Source organism: Rhamphochromis sp. 'chilingali' (assembly GCF_963969265.1).
Source record: "Rhamphochromis sp. 'chilingali' genome assembly, chromosome: 8".
Lineage (NCBI taxonomy): Eukaryota > Metazoa > Chordata > Actinopteri > Cichliformes > Cichlidae > Rhamphochromis > Rhamphochromis sp. 'chilingali'.
The window spans coordinates 35,494,209-35,520,375 of record NC_137935.1 but is presented as its reverse complement, the minus strand read 5'-3'; the positions used below and the strand labels follow the sequence as shown (position 1 = coordinate 35,520,375).

The 26,167-nt window shown below is 43.1% G+C and overlaps 1 protein-coding gene across 8 annotated transcripts in view; it reads left to right on the top strand.

The window, feature by feature from the left end:
- The window catches only part of usp2a (ubiquitin specific peptidase 2a), a 56,820-nt gene that overhangs the window by 8,251 nt on the left and 22,402 nt on the right, over window positions 1–26,167 (top strand). For 4 of the 8 annotated variants that reach the window (XM_080889950.1, XM_080889944.1, XM_080889946.1 and 1 more), the window contains one exon: window positions 11,094–11,922. In XM_080889950.1, the coding sequence (XP_080746076.1) occupies window positions 11,155–11,922 (768 nt within the window). In that variant the 5' untranslated portion in view covers window positions 11,094–11,154. Of the gene's footprint in view, window positions 1–4,519; window positions 4,623–11,093; window positions 11,923–19,506; window positions 20,106–26,167 lie in introns of those variants that run through there. The other 4 variants (XM_080889947.1, XM_080889949.1, XM_080889948.1 and 1 more) reach the window with 3 other exon arrangements.

The window sequence follows — 26,167 nt, the reverse complement described above, 5'->3', positions numbered from 1 at the left end:
AGGACATCAGTAATAGCACATGGAAGTGGGAGGTGTGGGATTGGCAGTAGTCATAATAATCTGGTTTGGTTTCTGGCCGCCCCTCACTGAGCCTTTTAACAGAAGTTTCTTCTTGTTAAAAGGGAGTTTTTCCTTCCCACTGTCACCAAAGTGCTTGCTCCTAGGGGGTCATATGATTGTTGGGTTTTTTTCTCTGAATGTATTATTGTAGGGTCTACCCTACAATATACAGTTGGATCCTAATTGGGAAAATGTTTTCTGTCTGTGGAAACAGAGCCTGAACCAGCAGTGAGTTTCACATAGAATTTACACATAGATTTCTCCTCAGAAATGCACTGACTCAGCCTGCCATTTACTACAGTACAGTACACAGACACACTCCCACTCCAGATCAGCCCGAGTGTCTGTACTGATGTTACATTCATGCAGTACCACTCCAAGGCACGGTGCCTTTAACGTCCTGCACCATCAACAACACTGGTGGATAGCGGAAGCTTCAGATTGCTTCTTCCCTCCACCAGTCCAGGGGCACAGCCTGAGAGGACAGTGGGTGTGGGAGGAGATCTTACTCACTGACTCTTTTAGAATGACAGCATGAGCACATTTTAGTCCTATTTCTCTCTTTGTTTTTTTTTTTTTGTTTTGTTTTGTTTTTTGTGCGCCTTCATAATAACAACAGCCATTTCCAGAGGCTTTATGTTTTTATGGCAGCCCATCCATCCTTTCATCTTATTCTTATTAACGTGATATCTTTTAAATATCTTAAGGGAAGTACGGTGAAACAGTCATCTGAACTCAAAGAGAAATTGTGGTGGTTAGAGGTGAAAAGTCAGAAAATATATATTTGATACCTTGTTTTTGCCAAAACTCACCAATCAAGACTCAAGACAGGGAGCCTGGTTCTTAGAGACATAAACACGTCAAAGATTATGACATGTAGTTATTATTTTGTGTAGTCTTATTTTTATATTTTTATGACAGTATGTTTGCACTGAAGCACCGCAGCAATTTCCTAATGTTGTAAACCTGCTCAACATTTGGCAATAAAACCCTTTCTGATTCTGATTCTGATTCTGATTCTGAGTATTCAAAATAAGGCCCATGTGTTTTTGCCTCATGCTTTTCAGCTGGAGATTTTAAGTCTAATACTCAGTAGCTTGAGAGCGAGCCTGGTTCTGACATAAACGGTAGTAACCAGACCGAAAAGCAGCGCACATTTCGCTTTATTTCGGTGCTTTTTTTTTTACTGAGATGTCATACACTTTGGATTCTAGCCAATCATTTTACCTTTGCAAGCGTAGTAGGCGGGCCCTGGTACGTACGTTCTTTTAGAGCAGAGCTACAGATTAAAAATGCCCAAGGCGAAGCGGTCAAAAGTCTGGCTGTACTTCACAGCAAAAGATGAAAACTCAGCAGCCTGCAACAAGTGCTTTAAGGTGATACTGTGCAAAGGAGGTAACTCCTCGAATCTGATGAAACACCTGGTGACGCATAGCATTTTTTTAAAAGCTGAGAAATGTACCGTATTTGATAGCTTGCTGCGAGACCTCACACCGAGCACATCTACTGCGGGTGTGGTGCCTGTTATCGGTCCCGGAGTTAGCAACATCCCCCAAAAACCCGAAGAGGAGAGTCCTGGCCCCTAGCCCTGCCAGTGTAGCAGAAATGCTGACGGATGATGATGGCAGCAACAGCCGTTCTTCTCTGCGAGAGTAGCTTCATGTTGTTCGTGTGTAATTTACGTTGAGTAGGCTAACCACGTTATTACATTAATGCATGTAAGGTGAACTAGCAAACACCATCGTAGTTACATGACGCTGTCTTCTTGTTTGATGGCAGATACTCCCTTCACCCTGGCCAAAAAAGCTAAAATGACCAAAGAAAAAGTGGAAAACAGCTAAACATGAGAGGTTTTTGGACAAAGTTTGTTTTCCCATTGTTTAAGCACTGCTTCCTGCCAAGAGTGATACCATATATGCCCTATAGCTGCAGAAAAGGCTAACATTGTTATCTTTTTACAAAAAAACAGCTAAACATGAGAGGTTTTTGTACAAAGTGTGTGTTCTTCATTCTTTAAGCACCGGTTCGAGCACCGTTTAAGCACCGGCACCGTTTCAAAAGTACCGGTTTGGTACTGGTATCGGATAAAACCTAAACGATACCCATCCCTTGTGACCAGTGGATTAAACAATAGTGATGACAGGGCCTTTTTTGGTCAAAGCTTTATGCAGGTCTCTAAAATAACTATCAGTAGGAGCAGAGATCAGTGAGAAAGGGAGACTTTACCACTCATTAGATTTTTGAACACATGGTCACATGTGGGCCCTATTTTTCTGTAGATGTTTAAAGATGAACATGTATACAGTAAATATGTATGCAGTGGCTTCTTCATCAGAACCGAGGAGTTGAATGTTCAATGTTCTGTTGACCTCAGAGGAAGTGCAGAGCTTGTTGTTGTTCAGCTCTGGTCAGCACAGCTACTAATAAAGTAACTTTAATAGTGAAAGCCAGATTCACCCCAGCTCCTACTTTCATACTGTGTCATGTTGCTTCTCGCTGATGTGTGCTCTGATCTTTGCCGGAAGTAATGTTGTTGCTCTCCTCCCTCCTCATGCATTCCATGTACACACATGGAAAGGCAGGGAGATCCCAGAACAGAGCCAGGACACTAAATATAAAGTAGTTCAGAAAAAAAAGATCAGGCTTTTGTTGTTGAGGTCTTCTTCTGACTGTAGTGGTCCTTTAACCTCATGTTTTACTAAGAGGCCACAGACACTCTGTGTTTCCCCAGGGAGAATTATGGCGTTGTCTATCAGTGTTGTTAGTTTGGGGGGGGGGGGTTTAAAGTTGATTTGATTTTTTTCATCTTTCAATTACCTCTAGTGAAAGGAAGCTTCTGAGCTTGGTTTTCTGAAACCTCATCTCCTTCAGTTCTTTGCCAGCACGATGCCAGCAGTCACCTGCTGAAATCCTTTCTTGCACTGCACTCATGCAGTCACTTGTGCTACTCTGTTGACAGCTTTGTTAATACAGATTTAGTAGAAGCCAACCAGAACAGCCAAGTCTTTCACAGTAGTACAATGTTGTTTTCCTCTGGCCTCCCATATTAGATTCTATCTCACCACGTTCTGACTTTCCAGTTGCACAGAGACTTGTTAATCAGAGGGTTTTCACTTCCTTGGTGGCTCTAAAAGGGAGGAAAAGAATGCAGAGCTCTGATACTTAGTGTAAATTGGTCATGGAATATGCCCTGCTGTTACTTTTAAGTCCTTTATGCGTTGGTAGCAAGCAAACAAATGCAGCTTGTTGCCCAGTAGCTATGGTAACTGCTGGTTATCACAGCCTCAGGGGAGGCCAAAAATGCAGAAGTAGCCAGAGTGCATTTGTGTGTGTTTTTGCTCGTGACTCTGCGTGTGTTGTTGTTTCCGTGGAGACATCGCTTCAGAAGTGGGATCTGTAATTTTCTTATCAATCCACAGTGTCCATGATGTATGATGCGACTTGTTGTTCGCACTCCACTTTTAGTGGCTCGCCCACAAGGCGAGCCCAAACTTGTTTCACTCAGTTGCCCTTTGTCTTTGGCTGCGACACAGCTGCAGGATTACAAAGAGGTGCGTGCATTTGATGGGTACGCAGAGGTTCAGTTCAAGGTAGAAAGGGAGCCATCATACAGGAAACTTCACAGCCCCACACAACACTGGTAAAACCACAGAAACACATGTGAAATATTTATTTTAAGGTGCTTTAAGAATTCTGGAAAATCCCTCAGTATAACTGCCCACGGGGGAGCTTACATGAGAACTAAATAACTTTTTACATTACCTATATGTTTTTACCCCTACCCAGGACACCTACATTTGAAAATATGACAACTCAAGAAGAAGGCAACTTTAGGATTTTCAAATTCATGCCATAAGTGCATCTACTGAAAATCTCAGACAAATTTGAATCTTCAATTTAATTCAATTCAATTTTATTTATATAGCGCCAAATCACAACATAAGTCGCCTCAAGGCGCTTCATAGATACAGAGAAAAACCCAACAATCATATGACCCCCTATGAGCAAGCACTTTGGCAACAGTGGGAAGGAAAAACTCCCTTTTAACAGGAAGAAACCTCCGGCAGAACCAGGCTCAGGGAGGGGCGGCCATCTGCTGCGACCGGTTGGGGTGAGAGAAGGAAGACAGGATAAAAGACATGCTGTGGAAGACAGCCAGAGGAATCTTAGTGACATAGTGGTCATAGGATTTTCAGTTTGACGCCATAGATCTTTCTGCCAGGAGGATGAGGAGTAACTTCCTGTTTGCATTCACATTATGAATAAGAACATTGCTGGGTGCTTTCAGTTGCTCCCTTATCTCGAAAGGGGGTCACAGTGGATGGATTTGCATGTTTGTTTGACACAGCTTTAATGCCAGAGGGATATTCTTGACATATCCTTTCTATTCATTTGGTAATAATTTGGTACTGTTATTTGGAGAATGCTATTTTATGACTGGGTTTGTGTTTCTTCCCAGAATTGAAATGGAGATCTTTCACATGTAAGGCAAATGTGCCAACCACCAAACCATGGAGCCACTTCACCAGCACAAACAGTAGCATGATGTAAGGACTAGGAATGTGCGTGAGTAGTTGATAGGCAACTAATCATCGCTATTTTCACTAGGCATACTACACTTTTTAACATTGTCCAATTAACAATCTTAAAAATGAACTTAATATGCGAGCATTTCTTGCTTTTAGACTAGTCTGTTAATCACCTTTTTTCCCCCAGCTCGTTTAGTTGACTAAGAAATTAGTCGCCAGGATCATTTTTAGTGAGAACCAGGTTGAGGGTGGTAAAACAGTAACTACATCAATAAGCTATATTTGTGTGTGTCATTGTTTTTTCTTATGACAACTAAGTTAGAAAAGTCTTTGACTTTTTTCTGATGTGTTTCTTACGGGTTAGGAACGGAAACACATCAGAAAAAAGCAACCACAAAGCAAAGCAATTTGGAGTAATCACTTATTAGCAACTAACTGTTGCTTACATAGCTTATGTTTACATGGATTTTTTTGTATATGCCGGTTACCGATGTCGGACCAAAGTAAGCTTACTACTGTACCAGTCACAGTATACATATGTGGGCGATCGTGGCTCAAGAGTTGGGAGTTCGCCTTGTAATCGGAAGGTTGCCAGTTCGAGCAACAGTCTCGACGAGACCGACAGTCTCGGTCGTTGTGTCTTTGGGCAAGACACTTCACCCGTTGCCTACTGGTGGTGGTCAGAGGGCCCGGTGGCGCCAGTGTCCGGCAGCCTCGCCTCTGTCAGTGCGCCCCAGGGTGGCTGTGGTTACAATGTAGCTTGCCATCACCAGTGTGTGAATGGGTGGATGACTGGATGTGTAAAGTGCTTTGGGGTCCTTAGGGACTAGTAAAGCGCTATATAAAATACAGGCCATTTACATATGTCACTCAAAGGTTCCTCTTGTGATGGAGTACCTGCTCTGTAATATGAGATGAAAAAAAAGACATCAAAATGAATGCTCTAAAAACTAAGACGTGAGAGTTAAGTGTGGAGACAGGAAGAAGAGGGGGATTTCCTTAAAGGGTTATAAGAGGTGTGAAAAATTCCTGCAGTTTGGAACTGTCTGATGGTATGAATTAGTTAAAAAAAAAGAGCTGTGCTCATTGTTGTTTTACATTTACAATTTCTATGCATTCATTTAATTTTCCCTCACATTTTTATTACTTCTGTTTACGCATAGTAATGTGTGAACTACTGTGCTGATAAAGATGCGGTGGACTTACCAGCTTTAGCTGATGCCAGTGGATTTTTTTCCATGAAAAATGGCGTTGCTATCATCAAAGTCTGGTCTGAGCTGTGAAAATCTTGTTTGGTTTGTTTTTAGGCAACAAATTGTCCACTCAAATGCTTGTAATGCAAATAACTGACATAAGCACAGACACATTTTGGGGGGGGGGGGATAAACAGTGTTAAAAAGAGAATAGAATCAGAATTAGGGCTGGGCCATATTATACCGTTCACGGTAATACCGGTATAATGTTAGGCAACGATAGGAAAATGAAATATCGCGATAGAATGGGAGTAAAACGCGCATGCGCAGTGCCTTTGTTTTCATACGCACATGGCCGATTGTTGAGTGAAACAGATGAACCAGAATTGGTTTGTAAAAATGGTGCAACTTCCGTGATGTGGAACTGGTTTGGTGTTTGTCCGTCAGATACACGACAAAGCACATTTTTTTGCAGAACATGCAAGCGGCCGTTGTTATTGTCATATTTGTCGGACTAAGATGCTCTTAAATCTGGGAGTAATCTGGGTCCTAAACTCCGTATGTTTCAGGTCAAACAACACTGCAGCATCACTTAGAGTTAAAAACTGTCTAAATTCTTTCATCTTTAATAAAACGATCAGCATTGCTGCTTTACCAGGTGTAACTATGAAGTTTAACTTCCAGGCATCCATGAAAACTAAAGTTATTACATTTAACGGAGTTAGACGTTAGCAGGAAGCTAGCGGAAGTTAGCTCGCTAGTTTCGCTAGTTACCTAAGCATGATATAGCATGTTCTGACTGAGAGATTTCTGAAAAAAATCAAACGTACAGTTCTGCTATCACTTCCAACATAAATGAAGACAGGAAACTAAACAGCAGTGACGTTTGTAGGGTTACTGAAGTTGGGCTAGCTGGTATATAATGATGTGCTACGTGATCGCTAGCGACACAGCTATGTTAGCATAACATAAACAGTGAAGCTGGAGGACGAACACTAACACTTTTCCACTTATAAAAGTTAACGTGAAGGTTCTTCATGGTTAGAGACAAATGCAATCGCATGGCAGGATGTTGTAAACGGACCAAACTTCAGTCAGGAGAACAACTGAGATAATCCATCCACAATATGAGGTTAGTCATTAATAGACTGCAACAACATGGGAATAGAGCAGCTGCCAGAGAATTCAACATTAATGAATCAATGGTACAGAAGTGGAGGAAGCAAGAAGAATGAGTTTAATAAAGTTTGATTTATCTGACTGCTTTGTTTCGCTTAATGTGCCTTATAATCCCGTGCACCTTATGGTCCGAAAAATACGTACTGCACACTGCAGTTTAATGTTGCAAAGCACCTCTTTTTAACTTCAGTGGATATTATACATGGTTATGCTCAGGATATGTCAGCCCATTTCTACTGGAAATGCCTTTTGGTTAAACTTTCAGCAAGGAATTTGCATTTGTACTGTTACATTTTTATAAAGCTTTAATGTACATAAAAACCAGCTTCTTGTTTAAGTGAAAATAAATGGAAGGTTGTCTTTTTGCGCTAGTAATGTTGTGGAGTTGTATTTTGTCTCGCATCAATTATATCGTCGGTTATATCGTTATCGCAAATTTTCAAATATATATCGTGATAAATATTTTTGGCCATATCGCCCTGCTCTAATCAGAATACTACATATAAATTACTGAAAATGGCTGAACTAGTTTTTAAATAATATTCATATATTACTGATTAGGTTGCAATACATAAAAACAATTTAAGTCAGTGGTTAGACTTGATACTCTGCTTCATGTAACCACTTATCCTGATTACCAATGTTAGGGTAATTGGATCCAGATAACGGTAAGATACCCAGGGTACGCTGAACTCATGTCATACAGGGCCTAGGCCTTTTGAGTCACGTTAATATGCGGTACAGGGTCAGCGATTTTGGATAAAAATAAGAACTTTTTGCCTGGCACTTTTGCAAAGCCTAGTGTGGCAGGAAACCCTATAGCTAACAAAAGTCCAAACAATTCATCAAATGCATAGAGCCAGCAGGAAAAGAAACCAGGAAACACTCGGGAGCAAGAGATATAACGTCTACCTGTTAAAGACACAAACAAAATATAATAAATAGTCACACTAGTGAGAAGGCGAATATGGCACAGGTGAACTCAGTTAAGATAATAATGAGGCTGGGAAAACAGCAAAGGAGGGAAGTAAAAATACACAAAGCCACATGAGAAACTAATCCTTCAAAATAAAGCAGGATGTCATCTGAAAGAGGACTCGGATACACATGTTAGTGGGGGTATCATTTCATTCAGTTAAGTGTAAATATTTTGTTAGTAGTGATTAGAGGGATATACGATCGAGGACCTTCAACATGGCTTTAAGGCTTTCCTTATGTCAGATGGCTTGGCAACTACTCCAGTAGTTAACAGGTGTCATGATGGTGGTTATCAGCTTTGTTAAGCATGGCTTTCTGTTTCAGGCTCTGTATGTGCTCACACAAAAAGGGGCGTTTCATACATCAGACTCTTCTTCATAAAATGATCCCTACGAGTGTCACCTATTCCAATCAGAGGTTATCAGGTGATGATAAAACTCTATAAAGATGATAACACCACTGCAAGACAGGAAATGAATGCTGCAGAAGATAGTTAATCTAGTGATAGTGCACAGGGCAGTGAAATAAACATTTAAAACTTACTGTCCCACAGCCTGATAAAGCAGGCGTTTGTCAGCAGATTAAAGTTAAATTAATTTGGTTGGTTGAACAGGTATTCCTGGTGCGTGTTCTGTGGTGTAGTAGTTGCCATTCCAGCCGTGTAAAACAGACTCAGCAGCAGATTAGAACCAAGTATAAAAACATTTATACATTTTCTGCATTACCAGCTGAATACATGAGAAATATACTTATAGTGCTTCATAACTGATGCTAGCAAGGTCCAGCTTAACAAGTTGCACAAAGATAATGTATTCCCCCAGCATAGAATAAAAAAAAATAAAAGAATAATTAAAAACATGCTGTTTGCAAATGACATGAAATACAGTAAGAGGTGCGTGTTTTTGGATGGTTTGTCTCATGAGCCCTTTTGCCAATGATTTTCTTCACTTAACTTCCAGCTGTACTTCCCACCATAATCACCAACTTGGTAATTATGATAAGTAAGTCCAGATTCAGGTTTTATCCTGTCTGAAAACTGTTGGCTGATATCAGACACAGAATCCACATTTTGCTGTTACCATCTATGTTACTCTGCCCAAACTAAAATAACCCTCCACATACCAGCACTGTCAAATGATTGAAACAAACCTTGACCGTCTACAAAGCGAGAGCGAAAGCGAGGCCAGCTTCTCTTTGCTGCTAGTCCTGCTGGCTTAGCAGAACTGCACTGAGTGGCCACAGCCGCCTGGCCTCCCTCTGTGTGTCTTCGCCAGTGCCGTGAGTTGGTCTCTCTCCAAATGGTGCCTGTCTGCCTGCTCCAGATCCATATGCTGAATTATAGATAAAGCTGTGTTCATAGAGACAGAGAGAGAGAGAGAGAGAGAGAGAGAGAGAGGAAGAGAACAGCAAAAAGGGATCAACAGAGACCCCGAAGGAAAGGAAATTACACTCAGTAGAGGTAGGTGCCGAGGAGGGGGAGAGAAGAGGGGAGACAGGCAGATTAAGGAAATAGGAGCCTCCCTAAATGAACTCAACATGGATCAGCATCACCAGATACTTTTATTTATTTAGACACTGCTGTGCGTGTGAACAAGAGCCTCTCTCTGCCTCAGCCACAGGAACACACTGTCCTGCCCACATGGCTTTACTTCCAGAATTAAGCTAGACTCTCCTGTTATAGCTGTGAGAGAGGGCGAGAGGGGAGACCAGGGCATGCAGGAGGAGCACTGCTGGGTCTACGCAAGCGAGATTATGTTCCATATTTCCTCAAATCTCCATGATTTTTTTTAGCGCTAAGTTAAGAGGAGGGTTCTATGTTGATGAGAGGGATTTAGCATTTGATATCCTAAACTGTGTGTCAGCAAGCATGCCTGCTGGTGTTAATTGTATCACCGTGGTTTTCCCCTGGATTTCATATCATGCTGTTTGTTCTACAGCATGATATGTTCTACTCTTGACTTTGTATGATGTCAGAGGTAGCAGATATGCATTTGACCTGTTTGGGAAGACAAGCCAATCAGGAGAAGGTTGAAACGGAAAGAGTGCTGAGGATTATTTTCTTATAACCATGATGCTACTCTAAGAGTCTAAGGATAAAAATATGGAGCTGGGAATAAATATAAACAGGTCATGTTGATCACATTTTAGTCAAAACCATCATAAATGTTTTATTTTTTCTATGTGCAGTTATGGAGAGCAGCAACAACACCCAGAACAGAATGAAGCGGGCTTCAGTGACAAACGATATAAGTCAAAGAGCTGGGTTGCAAAATGGCTTACAGGTGCAAAGTATCTGTGCTTTAGGTGGCCAGCTTGAAGAGCACATCCAGTGCAGTTGGCTAATTGAATGTGTAGAAAGGTATCATTTGATCCAACAGCCTGAGAGTGTGAGTATGAGCTTGATGTAAACACACTGAGCACAGCTGCTATATTGCAGCAATTTTCCATCTGTCTGGAGCAACAGCCTACACACCTACACACACTTAATCAAAAACACATATAATATCTAGTATGTGTGGAGTTTAAGATGTGTCCATTTAAATATGGAAGACAGTGTTGCATGTGGAGTGATGTACTACTCTGCCACAGTATGCTTTTATGATACCATTAGGACCTTTAGAAATTGCTCCATTATTTTGAGGGCTAACAGAGTTGAGTTAATGCCCATACATTTGAGTTTAATTCTTTTACTATTGCATTATGTAGCACTCAGAAACTAAACTTTGTCCTTTGCCGATAGTGAAATAAGAAACGTTCAGTCTGAGGTGGTCCTGATGATTCTTAGTGTGCCAACTGGAATCCAGTAAGTGTGGAAAAAACACTAGCGCATGCTCAGGAAATGGACTGCAGCAATGCAAAGGAAATGGGATTTATGGTAAATTCGTTTAGACATGACAAAATACTGATGTCATTCTCTAAATGGCAGGACAGTGAGTCAGGATGAGTGAATGAATCAGCGTTTGTTTTCATATTCTGCCATTTAAACTCAGTCATGCACAGCCTTGAATCATTTTGTCTCTTTAAAACACAATTAACGCTCAATGGAGCGAGGGTAAATGATGGCCTGCCCACTGCCTACATTGTTGCTGTGGTATTGATTGGATTGTTGCTGATGAACTAATACAGGGCTCTTGTGTCTTTGCTGTGTGTGCAGTCGATGCTGTCTTCCAGAGGCTATCCCTCTCCCTGGCTGAGAAACCAGCAGCAGCAGCAGTATGTCCCGTGTCTCCTCCACCGCAAAGCGATACACTGGCCCCTCTTACACCAGCCACTACAGCTCCTACAGCTCCTCCCTAACCCCAGGCCTTAGCTCCTACAGCGAGCGGGACAGGCTGTCCTCCTACAAGTCCCACACCTCCTCCTCCTCTTCATCCTCCTCCTCAGGTTACTTATCCTCTACCTATCTGAGCAGCGCCGCCGTCCGCAGCCACAACTACAGCACCTCCTCGGACCCTGAGCGTGACCGGGGTCGAACCATCCCTCGCACTGACATCCTTGGCAGCAGCAGCAACCGCCGGAGTGAGAGCCTCAGCAGAACCCCACTCAAGAGCTATGGAGGGTCAGGGCTAAGTGGGGGGTCAGCCTACACTGGCTACAGCTCCTACGCTTCATCCCCAGCCCAGTCCAGCTACCTCTCCTCTTCTCCGGTGGCCTCCAGCATCTCGCTCAGTCGACGAAAATCTGTATCCCAGAGTGACCTGAGCAGGGACCTGGCCTCTCTGAGCCTCAATGATGCTTCCTCCTCAACCCCTTCTTCATCCACCAGTGCCCTGCGGAGCTACCGCAGTCGGACCAGTGATGTGGCTGAGTTGTACGGCAGTAGCTCCCGACCCGGCTACTCAGGCCTGTCCCGAAGCACTACTCAGGAGACCCTGTCACGGAGCTCCACCCAGGAGGCCTTCAGCAGGAGCAGAGCATTCAGCTCTTCAGCATGGGACCCAAGCAGTAACCAGCTGTCCCATTCCCCAACGAGGGACTCTACGGTAAGAACAAGTCCCATGTTCTTGTTGTGCTTTAACTGGAGAAGCATTCCTTTACAGAGGATCCTTGGCAGGATCTTTGGCAGGAGCCAAGGAAGGCTGAGTACTATGAAAGCTGCAGTCATCACCACAAAGCTTTCCTTTTATTAGTCTGCACATGGTAAAGACCCACAATGCTCTGGTGCTACTAGTAGCACTGTTTCCTACCAGTTGGGGGCACTGTTGTTCACATTAATTTCAGTGCACTTGAAGTCTGGGTTTACAGTATTCTTGCACACCTTACACTCTCCTGTGGTTTTTACTGTTACAACTCTCCGCTAGGACACAGTTACAATGCTCCTTATTCTTTTAACTCTCTTATTGTACTGTACAAAAGTAGTTTGATGGTTATCTGACAGCTCTTTCTAAGCCCAGCAGTCTCTCAAAGAGCAGACGGGTCCTCTCAGCATCAAGAATAATGACTCAGGTTTCCACTGCGTGGATCCCAAAGTATGACTGATCCACTTTTCCTTTGGATTAGTCTCAGTAACTGCTTCCATGGATGGAAGGAGGAAAAGTGGGAATTAGGGAGAATTTGTGAGAAGTCTGTTTGAAAGTGGCTTTCAGATAGAATAAATCTGTCATCTTTATTGCATCAGATATGCTCCAGAATGTGACATTCTTTATTCATTTAGTTCTTCTGCTCATCATGTTCATTTGCATATATGAAAAGCAGAAGGATATCTTCTCAACTATCAGCTGGTTTGCTGGCTGAGCCTGACAGTAGGGTGACAGAACTAATACCAGAGTGCATTTTTATGCACTCTGTGCTAGCTTACTTGACATTTTTATTTCTGTCAAGTAAGCTAGCACAGCCTTTACTGTAGAGGCCCCAAAGGCCCATTCTAAACCAGGCAATGTCTAAACCCTGTAATGTCCAGTCAGCTGTATGTAACTCCCATGCGTGTTACTGAGAAGTGAATGTGTTTTAGGGCTCACCGGGTATGGTTAACACTTTTTAGCACTTTTTTTTAAACAATAACTTAATATATTAACAGTTTCATATCACCAAGACCCTGCACATCCACACAGATCTTAGCTCAGGTTGATAGTGGGTGCTGCAGTACTGGGAGTGTGTGTGTGTGTGTGTGTGTGTGTGTGTATACCCACACGGCCTTGAGGAGAGGTCTTATCTGCCAAATTACTTAAAATAACCAGCGTGGGCTATACGTGCACTGGCTCTTTAAAACTAACTGCCATTGAGAACAATGAAAAGAGAAGACATAATAGTACACTTTACAGTATTACGGCACTCTGGACTATGGAGTTTTAACAGTGGAAACTAACTGCTGCCTGCTGACATCAGGGGTAAACATAGCTCATGCAAGTCTTTATTCACAAACATGACCTAAGATAACCAAGTCATTTCAAAAGAGTGTTCCCAAAGAACACTTGGGATCATGGTGCTGCTGGGTTAACTATAGAGACAAAAAAAGTCAGGCTTTATTAAAGCAAAGGTGAAATACTGGTTATAAAGAATTCCTTGTTCTTTGCTAGGGTTATTCATTTTAACCCCTTAGGTAATCAACACCTTTTTAACACGCAAGGTCTGAAAAGTGCAGGACTTTAACTGGAGGTCACCAGCTGGCCTGTGCATATTGCTAATGAACTCAAGCACATATAATCACCATCTTCCCAGGGGCTTGGTGTCAACACTGACAGCAGAGCGTGCAGAAAGCAGCCCCAGTGGATTTTGACTTACGAAGCTGTGTAGTGCTTTAGACACGTCTTTGGGAAAACAATGGATGTACTGATTAGACCAATAGATTATATATAAAAGATGGAAGTAGCTTCCCAGTCTGGAAGGTTAAGCTAATGTTGAATGCCTTAAGCTTATATTCTTCCCAGTGGCCAGCAAATGGTGAGTTCTCTGGTTTCAAAAAGAAATCTAGTTGTAAAATAAGTATACTGACTTGCACTTGATCAGTGATCTCAGCAAATATTTTCCTGGGATCCATCCCCGAGTACTCTGGTCCACATGCTTAAGTATGATTAAGATTTTTTTCCCTCTTTCCTGCAAACAGTTTCACAACAATTGCTGTAATGTTTTTGATGGCCAGAGACTGGCATTGCCACCTATTTTGTGTGAAGGTACGCATAGCGACATTAAGAAAACCCATGGTTATCAACTTGCTAAGTCAGTACAGTGATGTAACCCCTTAGCCTGACTGCCGATGTTACAGTAAGTGAAGCCTGATAACAGAAAGATAACCTGGGTATGCTGAACTTGCTTTGCAGTACAGTGCACAGTTCCTGTTGCTTGCACTTGTTTGGTGTATGAAAATAGTGTATGTCCACCAGCCCAGACTCATTGTTTCTTACTGATTTTAATGCAGCCAACTTTGTTTATTTCCCTTCATTTTTTTTAATCTCCTTTTTTCAGCCTCTTTATGTAGAATGTGACCACTTGTCTTTTTTCTTGGGTACCTCGGATTTTCACACTGATACTATAGTGGCATCTAGTAAAAATCTGGGACGAGTTCTAGTTTGGGTGACCTGACGTCAAGGTCAGAGGTCAAATTTTCTGAAAATCTTGTGACTCTTGTGAAAGTAGATATGCTTAAATAGAACTTTGACAAATAGGCAGGCAATGAAGTGTAATCACTGTGTGGTGCATATGTGCATGGCCATGACAATGCAGGTAAGAATGCATTGTGATTAAGAGAGCTTTCAAATGCTGAGGCTTAATAGATCATGTATCCTTCTGGTGGGTCGAGTATCCAAAAGTTGTATTCAAGTACGAGTAGCAATACTTTAAAAAATTATTACTCAAGTAAAAGTGAAAAGTAGTCGTCAAAAAAGTTACTCAAGTAAGAGTAAAAAAAGTACTTGGCGAAAAGACTACTCAAGTAGTGAGTAACTGTTTGAAATATCCGATTTATTTATTAAATAAATGTCACCAGACAAACAAATATAAATAAATATACAAATTTTACCATTTTCAAAAGGAATATATGTAAAAACATCAACAAAATAAGGCACAACAATTCTAATTTCCAGATTTCAGTTTTTCACAACATAAAGCTTTTTTCACCAATACCTACAGTAAATAATATAAATATATAAACAGTGCAAACAATTTCCAGTGACAAGATATGCTGTAAACGTTATATTCATTTTTGCTCCAAATGGCACAGCAGCCTCAGAGAAAACATTAGAACGAGGCATCTTCAACATATGTTCATACAAGGCAGCTCAGTTTACCATAAGTTGTATGGGTGTGCATTTATTTCTGCATATTTAGCAAAAATGTGCCATTTCTTAACTCAGTGAGGTGATGGTTAAGCTTAAGCAGCAGTTTGCTCTCAAGGTTCTTTCTGTGAAGCTGTAACTGTTTAGCAGTGAACAGGAGTCCTGCATGACTAAGAATCCTTCACAAGCTCCAGATGCAGGAAGAGCTGTATTGACTTTGATCGACAGCTTCTTGATGTGAGGAAAGCCATGCAATAGATCCACACCTCCAGTGAATGGACACGAAAGGTACCTCTCCAGCTCCCCTGCTTCTGGCTTTCCTGACCCCATGGATCCATCATCTTCATCGAATAGGCCGCTGTTTGTGCTGGCCTCATCCAGCTCTGTGTCTAGGCAATGTTTGATGAAGTGGAGACCTGGGAAAGATGTAAGGTTTTCAAAAGAATTAGGTCTGGTCATTATAGTGCTGTATACACTGCCAAGCTGCACACTATGATCAGTGTGTGAATGTGTGTGTGAATGGGTGGATGACTGGACGTGTAAAGCGCTTTGGGGTCCTTAGGGACTAGTAAAAGCGCTATACAAATACAGGCCATTTACCATTTACCATGTTTGTTTGGAGCTAGCCTCCAAAAGCTGGCCATACACTGTGCGATTTTTGGCCCATTTAGAGCCGATTTTTCAGTTGCGCAACCGTTTTGGGGATCGGCCTGTGTTTTGCCTTAATCGTGTGTGCATCGTGTAGTGCGAGGTTTTGAATGGCATAGCTAGCACCCATGACACAATCCACATTGCACAAGCTTTTGTATTTTGGCTATCTTAACAGTTAAACTTATTAGCATTATCACAAAGCTATGCTAAAAGTGCTCACTCAACATTATTATAAGTGAGATCTGATACAAATAAGCCACCAAGCTCTAAACACACTCTTGGGTTAGTCAGACATATTCAACAGAGAACAGTATTATTATCATTTAAATGTTGACACATTTTGTTGCCACAGTTGTGTGTATTGTTGTTCTCCCATCAACAACACAGATTCAGACCACTTTCAGTCTATTGTTCAAAGTGGTAGTACTTTTTAAGTTTCTTACTGCTTTTTAAAGCCAGCTCTTTGAAAAGACACTAATGGCCCTTCACTGACACTTTTCCATGTTTGCTTGTGGAGACAAACAGCTACAACAGGGCACTGTGGCATCCTTGAGACTAAACTCAGCAGATCCATTTGTGCTTTGTGTCTAGACTTTTTGTTGGGTCAACAGTATGTTTAGACAGTCTGACTCTCGGTTTGACACCTTAGCCAGACAGCTTATGGTTTGATTTAAGAGAAAATAAACAGTCTGGTACAAGATGGAGCTTTTCCTTGTTCTTTGGCAGAGAAGGGCCAGCCTTTTAAGTAGCTCAGGTTTACAAGCTGCTATTGTAGTTCTGCCTGATTGGTAGGTTTGTGGGTGTGCCATATCTGTCAGAGCAATCATTATAGCAGGACTCTAAAACTACTGTTCACTGCCCCAGTACTAAACCTGCAGTGGTTTTTGAGTATCACTACTCGGATCTTTAAATCCAAGATGGCCTGTTATTGTTTGGACCTTGAGGTTAACACACAGAGATGGTTCAGATGTAAATCATCTGTTTTGTTTTCTAGCTGTGGCAGCTGGTTGACTACCACTTCTAAAGTGCTATGCAGATGTCAGCATATACTGTCTGGTCATTTGTGTCTGATAGACGTTCTGATCTTTCTTCCAACTAAATAGTCACTCATAGCAACTGGCTGAGCCCTGACTTTCTCTGGCGAGTTTCACCAAGAGCTTAGAATTGTTATTTCACAAGTAAACTCAAAAGATTGATGAATATAGACCGCTAAATCAAGAGCTTTGCTTTGTAGGTCAGCTTTCCCTCCTCAACCACCATCTGATGCTGAGGTTACGTCAAGCCACTATAGGAACAATGGGAATCAGTGTTTAATTGTTGACTTAATTTGTTAGTTATCTGATAGTGTGACAGAATATACTCAAGTCAAGATTCATATATTACTTAGTGCTGGCTCTCCGCCATATTTCACAGTCTTTCTTATCAGAGGGAATTAGCTTAGAAAACCATAAAGATCAATTTTCTCACCTGAACCAGTTGTGGAACTTTAGATATTTTCTTAGTTTAATGTGAGTTTTATGTTGTATTTGTGAGGAACCATGTAAAAAAACATCCCAGAAAAGAGAAGATGCCTTTTTTTATCTAAAAACTAATTTCCATCTCTATCCCTGGCAATGTAGGCACAGTATTAAATATCTAATAAATAAACTATTATCTGCTTATATATGATATATATAATTTGCAGATATTTGTGTCTGACTTTGGCATCTGTTCTCAATAATACATGCAGATTCTTAACCAAGCTAGCAAGACTGAGCTGATAACTAGAGCTTGGTTACTTCTGGCTTCAAAATCCAGACAGAACCTCTGTCAACTTTTTATATACAGTCTATGGATTCTATTTGATACCACATGAACCTGGAGACAATCTGACTATGACAGAAAGATGGATTAATGGGCAGAGCTGTAACTTGGTAGCTGCTTTATATTGAAGGATCGCCTGCATTCTTCCTTTAGTTCTGAATCTGAATCGGTGCTAGTAAGTCAAAGTATGCTCTGTACGACGCGTGACTATAGAATGAATAACGGCGCACGAACAGCAATAAAAAGTATGAAATATGTTGTTCCTAGATTAAATTTAAACATTTGAGCGAGGAGATAATCAGCCTGATGTGCCTAAGTAATAGAACAGTCCTCCCAAGGTAACTGTACACTGACTTCTCCCAGAAAACACTGCTCAGACTCATTTGTCCCAATTTTAGATTATGTAGCTTTTTGCATCACATATCAGAATACAGACCCTTCTCACATTGCAGGTTTCTTCTTCAGGGATTTAGACTCTTTCTCTCTCTCACACACACACACAGACACACACAAGTGTTTAGTCTGCAGATGGACTGTGCTCTTTGGTTATTTGTTGTGTACACACACTTGAGTCTGGGTTATGATATTGTTGTTGGGTACATGTTGCACTTCCTCCACTTCACACACCGGATCAGCTAAAATCAGCTTGTACTTATGTTACTTTTGTCAGCAATTCGCCTGTTTGATGCAATGTTGAATTATACTGCCCATACGTGGAAGGGCAGGTACAGGACATTTGGTTGTTTTATTAACTACATTCATTGGGAAATTTCTTTTTAGCATGAATATAATTCCGGGTGTCGGGTGAGCTGTCATCAAAACCTTATAGTCACAGGTGCTTATAGTCAACAGACCTGTGTGATCACAAGCATTACTGTAACTTGTAGCTCTCAGTATTTCTACGGCAGGTCTATTTGGGGTTGCCTGAAGTGTAAAATGTGACCATCATTCACTTAGAAAAAAGGATGAGACAGAACATTAAGTCCTCCTTACTCACAATAATTCCACCTTTGTGTGCCACCTGACTGCCATCATGGAAACACTTGTTTTTCTTTAACACTTTTTCTGTGAACTCCACGAAAGTCCATGAGTGTACTCTGACACTAAGAGGGTTAGTCTGTATTTATCTTACTTTTGCGTTCCTCAACTTTGAACCTTAGACTTGAATTTTTACCATGAGTTTTGTTATCTTATTAGTAATCTTTGGTATTTTGATGAATGTCATCATTGATCAACTAGTTATTACTCACTATAACCCTTGTTACTTTTGTCTAAGTAAACCTGGAATAGCCAACAGGAGTTATTCCTGTGATCTGTGACCTAATTAAACACTTCATTGATGGGTTTACAGGATTAATTCATAGTTTCAGGTCAGAGAATGTTATATGGTGTTCATTTTGTAACTTCTGTTACTAATACAGTGTACCATTTGGACATTAGTTGTTGTTAATCTGCTACATGCGGACTGTATGGGATATTTAGCAGACTGCTGAGCGGCACTCTGTGCTTGCTTGGGTACTGCTGATAGATCTAGGCTGTCATTCTACTACACCCTCTCATTAAGACAGACCAGAACTAACACTAATGTGTCTATGTCTTTGCTGGTGATTCACCGGAAACGTCATTAACAACCGTTTCTTTTTAGGACTGCACATCCTAATTTTAGAACTACTTGTCCCTGCCATCACATTAAGAGTGTATGCTGTCTTTCCCTTACAGCCGATGTTTCTTCCTCACTTTAGCTATTACCATACTATTACACTGATTTTTATACAGTAGTTGCCCTTATGGGTGACTTTTGTGTCGTGATCGAAATGGAGATGCGTAGTCTCCTTGGAGCACAGCGTTTAGTCCTTCAGACTGTAGCAGCAGCGCGGAGAAGGCTGGACTGACGTAGCCAGCACGGTTGGAGGCGGCCGCTGACGTTTGTTGTGGGCCGATTTTTTTTTTTCTTCACCCGAGCCCAAAGGGGGCGGGCCTGCAGTCCGGTAAAACGGAATGGGAACACAATGTGCATTTATTTGCATTTACAGACCCACACCGCCGAATGGACCCTCACCTGCGTAGAACGACACAGCGGCCAGTTGCTCTTATAACACTCGGCTTTACCACGTGTTTGTCGCTTTTAGCGTGTTCATTGCAGTCTGTAGTAGCACGGCGTGGAAGGAGAAGCCACAGGTCGTCTATATCGATGAATGAATGACTACAAGCAGAGAAAGCTGGTGAAACGTGTGATTGGCTTCCCTGAGATAGAAAGCTCATCATCCAGTCAGCGGGAGCACTCGGAGACCTACGCCGTTGTCTGAGTAACTCGTACCGGTGATCGGTTTCATTCCTCCGCCAGCATGCCGAGCATGCGACAGTCCTACACGGTGACAGTTCCCGAGGAGCCGCCCGCCGCTGCTTTCCCGTTCCTAAAGCAGGAGATGCGAAGAAAAGGCAGCATGTCCGGGTCGGTGCTGGTGTCAACGTTCGTGGGGCTTATCATCAACCAAGCCAAGGTAAGAGACAGCGAGAGTGCCTGCTGTGAGCTCTGAGCTCCGCCGGGAGTGCATCACACCAAACTCCATTCAAAAATCTGACAATTTAACCGTTATATTTATAATGCTCCATTTGTACTTCAAAGGTTCCAGCTAAGATTGTATATTTGTCAGTGGTTTATATAATGTGAGTATAATAATAATATGTGGTATTTGATATGTATCTACTGTGGGATTCCACTGTAACAAACTTCAGAAAGTAAAATATACAATATATTCGTGTAAAGTTTCATATTATACTGAATGTATGAAATTCTCATTAATTTGCAAGTGTATTTTATCATCATGTTTTATTATCTGTGTAAGTGCTGGGATGTGTTGGAGGGCTAATGATTCCTGTGGGAGGATTTCTCGTTAAAATAGGCCACAGATCTTACTTCACTCCCGGTGTTATGCATGTTGTGAAAGATGAAGCGAGTTTAACGCTGAATGAATCATTTGCAGAGGTAAGCCGCTCTCTTAAGCCGAGCTGTACTCTGCTGGGCCAGGATCAGTAGGGCTGCACTGGCAGGTCACTGGTTATATAACCAGCATTTAATCCCCCTCATACACTACAGCTGCTCCTACTATACTGCTCGTATGAATCCCATTGTAGTGTTACAGTGGAGTTAGATGCAGGAATAAATCATTCTGGCTGACCTGTATGTATGCAACACAAAGTATAGGAGGAGGAGGTTGCCTCTTGCTGTTTCTGTATGGGCTCTATCACATGTACACATAAATGTAGGTGTGAGGAAAATTCTGACAGTCAGTTCCGTCTGTTGAGGAAAAAAGTGTGTGGTACTTTCTACTCTAAATATCTATTGATGTTTACTCCTCAGCCAGTCATGTGATCGCTGGCTGTGTTGTTTGCTCACTGAGTGCCCTTGTCAGTTTTCTTTGTGTATTGTTGTTTTTATAGTTGAAAAGTGTTCTCTGTAATTTGGATGAGTGCAGCCAAAAACACAGTGTGTTTTATGCCAAGTGAAGAACTAAACAAATCCACTAAGTCGACTTGCTAACTGCCCTGATACAAACAGAAGAGGAATGACCTTAAGTGCTGTGAGGCTTGCTGCTGCTGCTGGTGTGTGTCTGTGTGCATGTTCTTGGGCTGCAGCGTGGAGTGGCTCTGCTGTGTGCCAGCTTCTGTTATGTAATGACAAATCACATTAGAATACACTTTACAGCTGGCCCAGCCTGGTGCTCTGCTGCGCTCGTTGCTGTTGTCTGTTCCGCTGTCAGCGTCCCACCTGCTCTTCCCGTCCTGCCCCTCTCCTTCAGCTCTGGCTCAGCACCTCCTCCATCTCTGCAGACCACCGCTTGCCCATTGAACATGTCGTATCCTTCTGATGGTGAGCTTACAGTGGGTAATGTGTGTTGTCATCTGTGATGATGCACGTGTTTGTACACTGCAGGCTCAGGGTGAACCAGCTGGTAGATTAAAGGTTGCTTTCTACCACAGCTTACCAACTCATTCTCACTGAGTTCCAACTTCAAAAGTTGTTTGTTGACAGAAAATAATATCCAGCCACTTTGAAAACCATCATGTGTAAAATTTGATCACGAATCTGTCTTTTCAGATAAGTGTTAGTGTAATTCTATGACTTCAGTTGCTAACAGTGATGTTGGTTGGTTAAATGAAACTCTGAGATCATGACTCGCTGCTTTGTTTTCCATAAAGATTTTAATGGCAGGTAATCACCACTCTTAGTCAGCACCAGCTCGACAGCTTGAGCAGCAGCTCTTCTGTCTTCACAAAGAACAGAGCATCGTCTCTGTTCTGGCTCCGTGCTAACACAGTAACAGTCATCCACCCAGCAACACATGTTGGTCATGGGTGATTGTGGCAAACACAACCTCAATAACTGAGCTGTACACTGTAGACCCAAATGCTTAAAGTAGTTATGAAGATTAAACTTGTTTTTGATTTGATTAAACTCATGTTTTGATTACCTTGAATTATTATGGATTATAGACTGTAGTCAGTTTAATTAAGATGGGCAGGAGTTATGGCTTGTTCATGCTCATCATTCTTACTTTTAGTTCAAACATTTTAAAAGTGTTTTCTGTCCCCACTTGTTTTAGTTTTATCCTACTGTGAGTTAGAGACATTGGGAGATACTGTGGATCATAAAGATGTTATTGAGTTGACTTTTTCACTGCCAGCCCACAGTTCATTTCCTCTGTTCTTCTACATGTGACAAAGCAAGCCTCAGCTAAGATAATCTGTATCTGTAGATAAAAAGGAATGTTTATGTGAATAATGAATCCCCCACAAGTGATTAAAATGAGTACATAATAACACTCTTTTAGCTCTGGCTATAACCTTTGCAAGGGACACACAGAATTTACATACACATATCTACACACAAATCAAAGATTTTGCTGTAGTGTTCATATTGTTGTAACTTTTCCCGCAGCGTATACAGTGTTGTAACATACATGCTTCCATGTAGTGAAACACCTGACTGTGAAAAGCATTTCATTTGCTGGGTGATTATAGACAGGAGACAATAAGAGTAGTTATTTTTATCTATAAAGAATTTCCAAATAGTTATTCCCTGATATTACCAGGGTATAATTGATATTTTTGTATAAATTTATGTAATGTAAGAAGGTGACCCAGTTTCACTCTCTTCAAGATATGCAGGGTAGAAAAATATCATCATTATGCAAACCCTCTCTTAATAGGGAGTAACATCATCATTGTTAAAACACATATACTGACCATGTCTTACATTTATCATGTGGTCTTTGATATATTTTTTCTTGAATGCCTGTCAGAGGAGTAAAAATCTCTCTTTCTGTTGGTCACTTTCTGTCTTCCTATGAAGTCATTCTGGGAAGCAGAGCCAGAATCTGGGATTACTTATCCTTTCCATCCTCCTCACCTTGTTTTGACCCATTTTGCTCCCAAGCCACCCTCCTCTACCCAGCAGTCCAAACATCTTTGAATTAATTGAGCATAGTTGATGGACAGATTTTACCTGCACCGAGCTGGGCTTGTGCCAAAATGCTCATTTCCTGTGTCTCTTATTCCCATCTCTAGGGAGCAGTCCAACCTGGCCTCTGGAATGCTTTTTAAAGTGGCCTCCCTGTTCCTGGTGCTTTTTAACATAAGAGGAGTAAGATTTCAGCTCCCCTGCTTGCCTGAGCTTCTTCTGACATTTATGAATAGAGCATTTATACAAATTTATCCCTCTGGGCTGCCTCTGTTGTGCACAGTGTGCTCACATGGAACAACAGGGAATATGAGGAGTGGATTCATATTCTTTCCTGTGCCTGCTCTTTTTTTTATCTCCGGTCTTCTGCTTTCTTTATTTTCATCTTTTTAGTCTTCGCAGCACACTTTGGTTTTGTGATGATATTCCCTGTTCTTGTACTTGCAGGTGTGTCATTTTTACACCACCTTAATGTTTTTATCAAATACACCAGATTAATGCAGTGAATTTAGGATATGTTGCTTAAAAGTATTCAGATTTTTTTTTAAAGTGAGAGACGTCTAAATATATGTAAATATTGTGGGGGACCACTGGAGGGCTCCACTCACACCCAGTTCTCAGGAAGTGCTGTTGCTGTGTTTTGGAGGGAAAAATATTCAGTTGTGTGGTGATGAGTAATAAACCAGCAGTGTTAATCGAGAGCTCTCGTGTCGTCTGTGTTTACCTCCACATTGGTGACCCCTGACTCAAACATGCTGCAGTCCGATGGTGGCACCGACTCCGCTCTGGATGCATCAGCTGCCGTCAGCCCTCTGCCTCCGGCTGCAGCTACGTTTGCTGTAGCGCTCGAGCTGCCGGACTTTTGGCTTCACGATCCCCCATTGTGGTTCGTGCACGTGGAGGCTCAGTTCGCCCTTCGTGGCATCTCGGCTGACGACACGAAATATCACCATGTGGTGGCCTCTCTCGACCCGCTAGCCACCCGTCGTGCGTTGACTCTCCTCCGGGACCCACCCACCCGAGGGAAGTACGCCGCCCTTAAGGAGCTGCTTCTTCGGCGCTATGCCCTCTCCGATGCAGAGCGAGCCGAGAAGCTCCTCTCCCTCTCAGGCCTGGGTGGCGGTACAACTCTCGAACTGATGGAGCACATGCTATCCTTTCTCGGACCGGACGACGGGGGATTCCTCTTCGTCCACATCTTCCTCTTCGCCCAAGTCAGACGGTCGGTGGCGACCGTGTGGGGATTTTCGCCGTTTGAATAATGTCATGGAGAACGACCGTTACCCCATTCCCCACATCCAGGATTTTTCCGCCCACCTCGCCGGCACCTCAATTTTTTCTAAAATTGACTTGGTGCGGGGGTATTACCAGGTTCCCGTGCGCGCCGAAGACGTCCCCAAAACTGCCGTTATTACCCCTTTCGACCTGTTTGAACTTTTGCGCATGCCGTTCGGCCTGAAAGGCGCCGCCCAGACTTTTTAGCGGTTGATGGACTCTGTCTAGCGCGGGCTGCCTTTCGTCTTCGTGTACCTTGACGATATATTGGTGGCCAGCTGTTCTGAGAGTCAGCACGCGTACCATCTGCATCAGGTTTTCCAGCGCTTGGCGGCACACGGCCTGATCGTCAACCCCTCCAAGTGCCAGTTCGGCTTGCCGGTTCTGGATTTCTTGGGCCACCGCATTTCCGCTGACGGTGTGGTTCCGTTGCCAGACAAGGTCCGGGCCGTCTCGGCTTTTCCGCGTCCCGCGTCCGTTAAAGCGCTGCAGGAGTTCTTGGGGATGGTCAATTTCTACAACCGCTTTCTCCCCAGAGCTGCGCACCTGCTGCAGCCTCTCTATGCTGCCTTGAAGGGTAAAACAGCTAAGGACCAGATTGATTGGCTCCCTGAACGCATCCAGGCATTTTCTGGGGCGAAGACCGCGCTGGCTAATGCCGCCCTGCTGGCTAATGCCGCCCTGCTGGCTAATGCCGCCCTGCTGGCTCACCCGTTTCCGTCGGCGGAGATTGCGTTGACCTCTGACGCGTCGGACGTGGCGACCTGTGTTAGAACAGCGGGTCTCCGGTATCTGGCAACTGCTCGCTTTTTTTAGTCGCACGCTTAGGGACAGTGAGCGCAAATATAGCGTTTTTGACAGGGAGTTGCTGGCCCTGCACCTCGCGACGTGGCATTTTCGTTTTTTTCTCGAGGGTCGGAGCTTCACCGCGTACGTCGATCATAAACCCTTGACATTCGCGATGTCCAAGGTCTCTGATCCATGGAGCGGGCGCCAGCAGCGCCAATTGGCTGCCATTTCCGAGTTCACAACTGACATTGAGCACGCGGCTGGTAAGTCCAACTGACTGTCTATCCCGCGTGCTGGTTTCTCCCGTTTATGTTGGCATAGACTTTGAGGCTTTGGCCGCTGACCAACAGGCCGACCCGGACGTCCCAAGCCCTTCGGTCTGCGCAAACGGGCCTTGTACTGGAGGACAGACCTGTGTGGAACGGCGGGCCTAGCCTGTTTTGTGACGTTTCCACCAGCCGTCCACGCCCTGTAGTTCCCCTTTCGTGGCGTCGTCGCGTTTTTGACTCCGCACACGCCCTCTCTCATCCAGGCGTCCGGGCCTCGGTCAAGCTGGTCAGCTCTAGGTTTACGAAGGCCGGGCCTTCATAAATCGGTGAAAGACTGGGCTGCCGCGTGCATCCCATGCCAACGTGCTAAGATCCATAGGCACACACAGGCGCCCCTCGAATCTTTCCGCGTTCCAGGGAGGCGTTTTGATCATGTACATGTGGATCTGGTTGGTCCTCTGCCGCAGTCACAAGGTTTCACGCACCTTTTGACTGTAGTGGACCGCACAACCTGCTGGCCCAAGGCAGTGCCTCTGGCATCCACTACAGCAGCAGCAGTGGCCAGGGCATTTTTGTCAACGTGGGTTTCGCGTTTCGGTCCCCCCGCCGACATCACCTCAGACAGAGGCCCCCAGTTCGTTTCCGAGCTTTGGTCTGCCATGGCTGACGGCCTGGGGGTCAAGGTCCACCGGACCACTGCGTACCACCCGCAGGCCAACGGGATGTGCGAACGTTTCCACCGGTCGCTTAAGGCCGCGTTCCGTGCTTC